Consider the following 11,415-nt stretch of genomic DNA (forward strand, 5'->3'; position numbering starts at 1 on the left):
AACTAACAATTCGCCTGCTGCAGCTTTTATTCATCATTTAGGGCCAATTTTTCGGAAATTTTGCTCAGAAAGGTGATTTTGCCCTGCTGGTTACCCTTTGGATCTAATTTCTCCATTTCTTGATTTCTTGCAGTTTTGGCAATTGCTCAAATATTTCTCTCTGCAATGGCCACAAATTTGTCGGATCAGGGCACGTTTCAGGCGTTGGGAACCACAAATTTTCAATTGCTGGGGCCGGTTTTACTGATTGCGCTTTTCTTTTGGGGGTATCTGTTACTTGTATTAACTGATTTATTTCTTAAGTAATTTTTGCTCATTTCTACATTTCTTAACTGAGGATCTACTTCTAATTCGTTTTTAGCTTGATCAGATGTTAAGAATGAGAATTTGGCTATTTCTTTGCCTTTATTTATAGTAACTCGGTGTTCAGTAATGTTTAGGACATAGATATAATGTATGTTATTTTCAGCAACTTTACTTAAATATTACGCTAGGCTTTATTACGCTAGAGATTATTCGCTATCTTTTTCAAAGATTTTGTTTGGAATTATTATTCCACAAAGGTCGGGTAATAATTCTAGTTTGTCCTGGAGCTCGCCTTCTAGAATTGATTGTTGATTTGAGTGTAATACTTGCTTTTTCTGGGTGTAAACTCCAAACGTTTTCAGTTTAAGTACTCTTCTCGCTTAGTACTCTTCTGGCTTTATTTCATTTATTTGGATAGTTTGATCATGGAATTTTATGTAGCTTTGTACTGGCCAGATGCTAGCTTCATGTTTAACAAAGAATCGGCCGCCTAATATTAAAGGAGTTGTGACAATTAAAACACGGCAATCTTCAGTGAATCTTTGTGCCCAATCTAAATGTAACTTTAATTGCTTTATCAATTTTAACTATGTTTCCGTTCGACATTTTAACTTTATCTTGATCAGATTTTGCTATTTCTGTTATTGAATTAATTTTAGTGATAATAAGTTCCTTGTAAAACTCACGGCTTATCGCGTTTGTAAATGCTCCTGTATCAATTAGAGCGCGTCTATCTAATTCTTCATTAAAGTTAACTTTAACATGGGATAATGATCTGCCTAAAAGTGGGACAATGCTGAATAATTTCTGAACATGTGTTACTGGCTTTGGCGGGGGCTCAGGCACTTGTGTTTTGGAATTGCCCAGATTTATTCACTTTACTTTTTGTTTTATTTCTTTTGCGTTTTGTACGCTTTTTATTGTACGCTTTTTGTACGCTGGTTGTATTAAACTGGTTCTACTTTATCTAAATTGGTTCTATTACTTTATCTAAACTAGGACCAGAGGTGCTTTCGTTATAATAATTAACTGAGTACTGTGGCTTTTTATACTTTTGATTTTGGTTTTTTAGGTTGGGTGGCTGTATTAGTTTTTTGTTGATTACATGGGTAGTTCATACCTCTGGCATTTTTGTGCTGAGGTGCACCTGCGCGACTGAACTTTTTTGCTGTTTGGATGCCATATCGGTTTTGTGCTTGCATTGGGCTATCATAAACTATTCCCTAGGTTCGAAGGAGGTTTGCAGGGGTATTTTTTGTGGGGAACCGGTAAATAGTTCATTTAACATAAGATGGGTGAACAAATCTGAAGGTTCATTCCAATAATTCCAAATTTGTGGCTGCTCATTGTAGTAAAACGGTCTAGGAACGTTAAATTGTGGTCGAAACTCTCTATAATTAATAGAACGGGGGTGTATTATTGCTGGGGCCGATATTTTGGCTGAAATTGACGATAATTTGACTCATATTGACGGTAATGTGGCTTATAATTTTGATATTGTGGCCGATTATTCTGTCAGTAACTTTGTCTGTAGATTTGTTGGGGTAATGTGGTTTGAAAATGTTTACTGGGCCTTGTTCTGATGTGTCATTTTTAGGTGCTCATTTCTGCTCTAGTCTCTGCTCAAGTTCTTTTTGTTTTTGTTTTTAACATTTTCAGTGTTTGATTCTGTTATTTCGTTAAATCCGTCGTCAAGGTACTCTTCACTGTTACGCATCTCCCTAATTGCAATCTGCTGGCTAGCTAAAGTAAAGAATTGATCTGTTGTGTCCGTGTCTGGCCTTTCTTAGCCAATTTGGCATGGACTCAATGAAGTGCTTTATTTGCTCGTTTTTACGGTTTTCTGACATTTGAAGGGCAGAATCTCTTGCTGCTGTCTCTTTCAAATCGACGGACTTCAGGGTCACTTGCTCCTGGGTGGTGCTACAACTATTTCAGGCGCTTTATTTGCTTCAGTCCTTAACTTTACTGAGAAATTTTTTCACTGTATCTGTCTTTGGATTGAACTTTTAGTTCTCTAACTTTATTATTCTGTTCTCTCGCAAGTCGTCTTGCGTGAATCTTTTTTTTCACTGTATCCGTCTTTGGATTGAATTTTTGGTTCTCTAAGTTTATTATTCTGTTCTTTCGCAAGTCGTCTTGCGTGAATCTATTTCCTAGAGCTCTGAAACTGTCTGGAAAAACTAATCTGGTATCCTCTGGTAAGGTTAGGAAGTATCTCAGAGCATCTCCTTTTAAGTGTAACTGCAGAACATTCGATTGATGCGCTGCTGCAATTCCTGCAACTCCTATTGCCCGACTCCTGTCCCGTTTTTAACTGTTCAAACTCGTTAAAATTATCCGTTTCTGATTCAGAGAAGGGTGTGATGTTGATTTTGCGTGTGCCATTTTGCGAGATTAATTGTTTAGCACAGATGTATGAAGTGAAGATTAACTGTCCTAGTCGATTAATGATTAGCACATGAAGTCAGAAAAAGAAGCTACTGAAACCATTTGCTCGAAAAAGAATAAAGATGGGCTGCTTAAGAAACTAGTGCCTAAAGCTCCGGTCGAATCGTCAGAGTGTTAACGTTGACGCCGTAAGAGCCGACGAAGTCTCACCATTAAACAGTGCCCCTTATTTTAGGAAAGTTTGTTGGGACCACTGCCGCGCAGGCCTTGTGGAAGCTCAACTCAGATAGGCAACAGCATAAAGACCGAGGTCACTGTTTGATTCATTAGCCTCCGGAGCTGATTTAATAATTTAGGTTTGCCTTCTCTTTATTAATGTTCAAACTGTGGTTTCAGTAATTTAGATTATGAGGTGATCTGATAATCAATGTAGATGTTATCAAGGTTAATATCGCTGTCTGATTGAAGTTTGTTTCGAATAATGCCAAATTTAAGTACTTTTTGATTGAGACTTTTTACTATCCAATAAATTACAATACGTTTTTCGTCATTATCTAGCACATAAATTACAATAGACTTATGAATTAAAGAAGAGAATGCGGTTACTATCTGAGCTTGCGCTTTGTTACTGTTTAGTGTGTAGTTAATATCATTTCCAATCAAGCACTTTGAATTATTGTAGCAGTTAGTTACCAAAGACACAAACACAATTTCCACCCATTATTTCCTTTATTACTGCTTATTACATTATCGTTTTTCTCGGAAGTGGTGTGCTGGATGCTGGCTGAAGTTTTTTGAGGTAATGAAGTGAAGGATGTAAAGAAAAAAATTGAATAAAGTAAGAAATAATGGAATTTATCAAACAATCGGAATTTTGGTTCCCTTAAACTGGGAAACAGTTAATAACTCGTGTCACCATTTGACGCACTAACTTTTAGAGTGTTCCTTATGGTGTTATTGAGGTTTATATTCAGTGTAATGAACTTGAATTATTGGCATTGTACAAGGACTTATTATAGTTTTTCATGGTGCGATTTTTAGCAGATATGTTTTGAATAAAGTTAGCTAGTAATAGCATTTTACTGAGCGGTTCGAATGCGTGATATATCCACTAGTCGCCTTGTTTTCTAATAGTTTTCACGGAGTTATTTTAGCACTATGGGAGCCTGTTATAACTTAGCGTTTATATGAAGATTTTCCAGTTCAATCACTATAACGTTAATTTGTTAGCAATAATCAATAAGATGTTTTACAATTTTTAGCTAAATTTCAAGAGATTGTAATCAATGGGTTGTCAGGCTAGTTCTCCGGTGTTCTGGTGATCGTGGGGTCCGCAGGGCTGTACCTCGTGTTGTATTGGTCCTTCGCAAATTTTTACTGATCTTCAAGTTTGGCAATTTCCAGCTTTTGTTCGTCTCCTGATGTTTGTTAAGTACATATACAATTTCCGTATTAGCACCTACTTTATCAGACTAATTACTTCACCAAGTACATTACACAGTTATTTACCAATTATTCAAATTCATTGTCAGGGAACTTAAAAAGGTAAATATTGAGGCTTTTGGGTACTTATTATGTTTATCTGTAAACTGTCAATCTGCGGTTGTTTTTAGTAAGTATAAACAAGTAAGAGGTTACTGGCCTAAATGAAATTTTTAATTAGATATGGCCTTGAGATCCATCTGAATATGGACTGAATTATAGCACTTTTTATGAATATTTAAAGGAAAAACATCACGTAACTATGAGACACTATATAGGGGCGTGACAATATATTATGAAGTCTGTGAATAATTAGATCTTTTCAGGTTGATGAAATAAGCAGATTAGATTTTCTTAACTTTAATTGCCTTTAAAATTAAAGTTTTTCGGATTCTAGATTGCTTCGCCTACTTTTTTTGGTCTGATTGATGATATGACCAGTTCTCCATCCAATGTTTTCTTTATTGCGTAGTAGTTTCTACGTTCTAAAATTCCATAGTGTGACATAATGTGGTTAGTTGAGTTGAGAAGTCAAGGTTTTTTTTAGCTCGATTAGGCAACTGATTTTCTGCGTCGGTTAGGCGAAATTAACAGCTATAAAAAATTTAGGCGAATCAACAGCTATAAAAAAATCCAAAGCAGTACCTGAAAGTCTACTTGATGCTAATGCATTTTTTTCTGAGGTTTTTATTGATGTTTGTCAAAATGAAATATGGCCATCTAGAAGGGTATTTCCAATTACCTAACTTGGCATGTATCATCTGAGCTTGCGCTTTGTTACTGTTTAGTGTGTAGTTAATATCATTTCCAATCAAGCACTTTGAATTATTGTAGCAGTTAGTTACCAAAGACACAAACACAATTTCCACCCATTATTTCCTTTATTACTGCTTATTACATTATCGTTTTTCTCGGAAGTGGTGTGCTGGATGCTGGCTGAAGTTTTTTGAGGTAATGAAGTGAAGGATGTAAAGAAAAAAAATTGAATAAAGTAAGAAATAATGGAATTTATCAAACAATCGGAATTTTGGTTCCCTTAAACTGGGAAACAGTTAATAACTCGTGTCACCATTTGACGCACTAACTTTCAGAGTGTTCCTTATGGTGTTATTGAGGTTTATATTCAGTGTAATGAACTTGAATTATTGGCATTGTACAAGGACTTATTATAGTTTTTTCATGGTGCGATTTTTAGCAGATATGTTTTGAATAAAGTTAGCTAGTAATAGCATTTTACTGAGCGGTTCGAATGCGTGATATATCCACTAGTCGCCTTGTTTTCTAATAGTTTTCACGGAGTTATTTTAGCACTATGGGAGCCTGTTATAACTTAGCGTTTATATGAAGATTTTCCAGTTCAATCACTATAACGTTAATTTGTTAGCAATAATCAATAAGATGTTTTACAATTTTTAGCTAAATTTCAAGAGATTGTAATCAATGGGTTGTCAGGCTAGTTCTCCGGTGTTCTGGTGATCGTGGGGTCCGCAGGGCTGTACCTCGTGTTGTATTGGTCCTTCGCAAATTTTTACTGATCTTCAAGTTTGGCAATTTCCAGCTTTTGTTCGTCTCCTGATGTTTGTTAAGTACATATACAATTTCCGTATTAGCACCTACTTTATCAGACTAATTACTTCACCAAGTACATTACACAGTTATTTACCAATTATTCAAATTCATTGTCAGGGAACTTAAAAAGGTAAATATTGAGGCTTTTGGGTACTTATTATGTTTATCTGTAAACTGTCAATCTGCGGTTGTTTTTAGTAAGTATAAACAAGTAAGAGGTTACTGGCCTAAATGAAATTTTTAATTAGATATGGCCTTGAGATCCATCTGAATATGGACTGAATTATAGCACTTTTTATGAATATTTAAAGGAAAAACATCACGTAACTATGAGACACTATATAGGGGCGTGACAATATATTATGAAGTCTGTGAATAATTAGATCTTTTCAGGTTGATGAAATAAGCAGATTAGATTTTCTTAACTTTAATTGCCTTTCAAATTAAAGTTTTTCGGATTCTAGATTGCTTCGCCTACTTTTTTTGGTCTGATTGATGATATGACCAGTTCTCCATCCAATGTTTTCTTTATTGCGTAGTATTTTCTACGTTCTAAAATTCCATAGTGTGACATAATGTGGTTAGTTGAGTTGAGAAGTCAAGGTTTTTTTAGCTCGATTAGGCAACTGATTTTCTGCGTCGGTTAGGCGAAATTAACAGCTATAAAAAATTTAGGCGAATCAACAGCTATAAAAAAATCCAAAGCAGTACCTGAAAGTCTACTTGATGCTAATGCATTTTTTTTCTGAGGTTTTTATTGATGTTTGTCAAAATGAAATATGGCCATCTAGAAGGGTATTTCCAATTACCTAACTTGGCATGTATCATTTGAGGTTGCGGCTAGTAAGCAAAAAAAGTCTTAATCAATTGGAAATTATGCTTAGTTTATTCTCTCAGTCTTAGGGAAACAATAAAAATTGTCAGTGATGATGAGGATGAAGCACATCATGGCGTATACAACTCACGATTAGATTGCACGACACTGGTTACCTCAAAATTGCAGGAAAGATCAACACAAGAAATTTAAAATTGAAAAATAAGCCTTATTAGAACCTCTGGAGTATTAAAATTGTAGTTCGTTAGGAAATTGAATAGGATGACGCCTGATTAGCGTCAAGTCGATTTCCCAAGTAACGTTTGAAAATTGTTTACTAACGGCGACAAAAGTAGCTTTCGCCTATTATCTATCTGTGCTGAATCTACCTACAGAGATCAGCCCGTTGAATCTATCTGAGCTGAATCTATCTAAGTGCAATATTCAAATCAAAAGCTCTGATTATTTTCCAATATTCCAAAATCGCTGCCTTTTGACTAGAAAGAGTATTAACAGCTTGGGTTTTCCGGTTTTATGTAAGCTTTTTTGAAACTTATTATTTTGTTGGCGTTAATCTTTATGTTTAAGCTTGTCAAATTAGAAAAAAATAATCACCTTTCGTATGAGCAATTCTGCAGTTTGATAAGTTGACTTATATTTTGAATTAAGTTTTGAAATTGTTTTAAAATCGCGACGGGACACCTTATAACCTACTATAACTTAGGTTTGAGACAAAATAAGTTTATTCTTTGAATTCTTTGATTTGGTATGTCTAAGGAAGAGGCGATGTGAAAGGCCAGCATTGGCATTAAATGAAGATTAAAAAAATATTGATTTCTGATTTCAGCGATGTGGCGACGTGTGGATGTGTAGATTGGTAAAATGTCTATTTACTCTATGACTCTATCTCCTAAATAGCTCCTTGTTGTTGAAATGATGCTCTCACGGAAATTTACTGTTAAATGTTCTGGCTCTCACTTTGAAATGATGAGGTGCTGTACAAAGTTGAAATTAGGGAAAACCCGGAATCATTGTTTTACCCTGAGTTCATTTAAAATACCTGAGAATAGCCTTTGATGTGATTGTGCTTTCTGATCGCCTACTGTTAAAATGTGAGATCCTAGTTCCATTATGTTCAGACAAATTTCACTTTTCTGAGGTTATTGGGAACAAATGCAGTGCCTGAAAATCAAATTTGTCAATTGCTCTCTAACGAAGCTGATATCAATTATTGAAAACGTGTGCGTTTTTTTCTCGTTTGGGTAATTTGACCTTTTGTCAAAAGGAATGAGATAAATTAGCAAAGTTGGTGGCTTTAAGACTCTAGCAGCTCTTAGAATTTTACTAAACTTTTAGATCTTTACTAAAGTGTGCGGTTCAGCGACGCTGCAGAGGAATGCTTGAGTTGAGGAGACAGACAGATATTCATGGTGTGAAAAGCAATTTTGGAACACCTCACACTTTTACCCCCCTCCTTCTCCTCCTCCTCCTCTACGTCCCCCCCCCCCCCCCCCCTCCTCCTCCTCCTCGTCCTCCACTTCCCGCCCCCGCTCCCCCCTCCACGCCCCATCATTTCCCCCTCCACGCTCCCTTTTTTGTCATTTTTCCCGATTTTGATCATTCCACTAGCTAGGAAGGCTAATGTTTTCAGAATAGTTGAGAGGCATGGGTAGTCAGCGCCGATTTACTTATAGATTAATTAAATCTATGAAAAATATTTTAAAACGGCTTTTTTGCTTTTCGTTGTTCAGCCTGACAAAAACTGATTCTACTTCCCTACCTTTGCCCTGTCTCAGTTAAGCTTCAGCTAGCCTCACTAATCTAACCCTTTTTCATTTTGCCTGATCTAGACGTTATAAAGGGTAGTCTTTTTCCTCTTTTTTGATTTTTAATTTTGGCATTTCATTACTTAATTCATAGCAATTATTGTAAACGTGTGCGTCTTTTTTATGCAAAATTTTCGCTTGACCTTGTTTGACTTTTCGAGTGACTTTTACGTTTTGCGTTTGCGTGATCTAAATTTCGCTCTCAATCACAATTTCCAGCAGCTGAACTCAATTGGCCGCAATTAATACTAATATGAAAAGTGCTCCGAAACTGGTGCCATTTTTCACTTTAAATCTTAATAGTGGTATATGTTAACCTCTAATATGCTTATTTGAATATTTTGAATTCTAACCTTGCGAACTAGTCTCTTCTTTATGCGTTTATGGTGGTTTAGGATTCTCAAATTTTTAAAACGTTTTTATGTAAATTTTAGATTTGATGCTTTTGTTGGTAAAATAAATTTTTGATGTTTCTTCCCATTTTTTTTTGATATTTGGAATTTTGTTCTTTGTTATGATGAATACTGGTGCTTCAAAAAAACTGTACCTTAAAGAATTAAACAGTCTAATTGTGACTTTTCCGGTCAATAGAAGGGATTTGGCTAGGCCTTTAGACGTTTCTTTAGAGATTATTTTTGAAAAATTATTTGAATTAAAAATTCTGTATTATTGCTATTGAACCAAGTTTGAAGCAATTGTTTTAAATTTTTTTCGTTAAATTTTTCCCTTTACTTTTTTTGATTGTCATGTGCTTTTTACGTCTTTGGTTCTTTTTGAGTTTTAGTTGATTAGTTTAGTTCTCTCAATTTTAACGTTATATAGTTTGATGTTCGTTTTTTGCTTGAAGCTTTGTTTACTAAAATTACTTAAGTCTAGGGTTAGTTACTCAATGCGTTAATATCGGTTGGCCTAGTACTTCAACCGGTGGGTAAAGGATTTGTTGTCTGCGGATATTTGGGATTTTGAGTGTTTTCTACTCGAAATACACCTTACTCGTCTTATAAATTGTACTTCTTGGTTCTGAACATTGGTCAATAAAAATAATAGAATACTTCGTTTCTAATATGATAGGAACCGCTAATGAAATAAGAGGTGAACCGGTCATTTTTAAAGAGAAAATTTCTGCGCCATTTTCTCACTAATTTTCTGTAACCGCCTACCCTCTCATCGCCTCAAAGCCGAACCTACCCCCCTCAAATACGGTTTTTCACCATGAATAGTTCATTATGAGATTACATTTTGATTACTTACAACATTTCTGCGATTCAAACTACCTTTTGTGCTTTTTAGAAAACTAGGTATTAGGTAATTTTTTTCTATATGGACTGTGTTTTGGGCCTTGTTGTTTCTATACTTCAGTTTGTGCAAGTCGTTTCCAGTGTTTTATTGGTTGTTTTAGCAAATTGTTCTCTTGACCGTTTTGACTGCGGACTTCACTGACTTTTGTTCTAGAATATTGCTGTCAAGCTTTCGGTAGCACGCTCATCTCGCGTAAATAGTTTCTAAATTTTAGATTGGTTCATTTGAAAATCGGGCGTAATTTATTATTGAGCTTTGTCTAATAGTGGTCGTTTGTTTCAATGTCAACTTTGCACTCTAATTTTAAAGTAGAATAAGAAAACGGTGTTTGAAGGAAAATGTGCTTTCTCGCTATTTTTTTTTGTTCAAATGCGGCAATTTCAATTTGTTTTTAACTGTTTTTCGATTTTTTGGAGCGGATTATCCGTTCTTAGTTCATTCTAGGCCTAGTTTTTTATCCAAATTTCCATTTCTCGCTGGGGGTTTTTGTTCACATGCGGCATTTTGACATTGATTTTGTTTTTTTTTGTCTGATTTTTAATTGCTCTCAAACGAAGTTTGTAGCAATTATATTAATCCTGTTGGTCTTTTTTTTATGCGATTTTTCGCTTGACCGATTTTTCGTCTGACGCTTTTGACTTTTCGTCCTCAAAAACGGGATAAACAGGTAGCGCCCAGCGGGCATTAAGTGCTCTTAGAGCCTTTCAGCTCTGTTTCACAGCTCAAACTTTTTGGAGACTAACGTTGGGGGAATTGCTCTCAAACGACCGGTGAGCGGTCGTTTGAGAGCAATTCGCCCGACGTTAATCGGTTATGTTTTAAGAAATGGTTTTCACAATTCACTCATAGTCCGTTCTTGGTCTAGTTTTTTGTTAAGTCAATGACAATTCTTTGAATTGTACGTCAATACTTGTACTGCTATGTTTTTTTTGTGTCTTTGTGTAGTCTTACACTCTTTTTCGTTTTATATTTGTTCACACAGCAAAGCTGAAATTCAAATTTTCTGAATGACTTCTCATCTCACTAACGGCTTTTGCGAGTGTGACGTCATTTTTCACTCTTTCTAGCAAAAGTTTTATGCGCGATTAGATTTTGATCTCGAGTATAAGTGACTTACGTCACTCAATAAAAGTGCCTTTTGCACCTGAAAATTTGTTTTTTTATTAGTTTAAGTTCAAAGGAATTCATGTGTAACATGTGTAATAAAGGTCCCTAATGAAAAAGCTTCTGTGCACTGAATTTTAACAAGCTTTATTAATTTATCGCTGAATTTTTTACTTAGCGGTGTTGATAACTTTTTCAACTTATATCTTTATCTGTTTCTATCTCTGTTATACGCACGCAAGTAAATGCTTTCGCAGTTATTATAAATCACAGTTTATGTAAATTATATCCATATCAAATAATTTTGATTTTCCCTATATTTCCTCCTGTTACATGGTAGGTTGACAAATTAGTTTATAATTCTATCGAATTCCTCGCTCTAACAGTGATTTTTCTATTTTTCGTTAAATAGCTGAGAGCGAATTTTAAACGAAGTTAATAGGTTAATATTCTTGCCATTCTGAATTTGAGCATTCTCTCTTCTGATCTTAGATTTGAAGACAGGCAAACAACCGTTTTGCTAGCAAATCAGATATTTGATCTTTAGTAAATTAAATAATATTCATCCCCTTCAAAGAAAAATAATTTCGGTCTTCTCATCACTAATTTAATCTCATAAAATTT

General features: G+C 35.0%; 1 protein-coding gene across 2 annotated transcripts in view; it reads left to right on the plus strand.

Annotated features, from left to right (window-relative positions):
- The window catches only part of LOC142336240 (alpha-1,3-mannosyl-glycoprotein 2-beta-N-acetylglucosaminyltransferase-like), a 127,424-nt gene that overhangs the window by 18,419 nt on the left and 97,590 nt on the right, over positions 1-11,415 (plus strand). Inside the window, exon 2 of one of the 2 annotated variants that reach the window (XM_075384921.1) lies at positions 7,410-7,439. The exons of the other annotated variant lie outside the window; for it this stretch is intronic. Coding sequence (XP_075241036.1) covers positions 7,410-7,439 — 30 coding nt within the window. The remainder of the gene's footprint in view (positions 1-7,409; positions 7,440-11,415) is intronic. 2 annotated transcript variants of the gene reach the window in all.

This window comes from Convolutriloba macropyga, chromosome 3 (genome assembly GCF_964194025.1).
Source record: "Convolutriloba macropyga chromosome 3, txConMacr16.3, whole genome shotgun sequence".
Classification (NCBI taxonomy): domain Eukaryota; kingdom Metazoa; phylum Xenacoelomorpha; order Acoela; family Convolutidae; genus Convolutriloba; species Convolutriloba macropyga.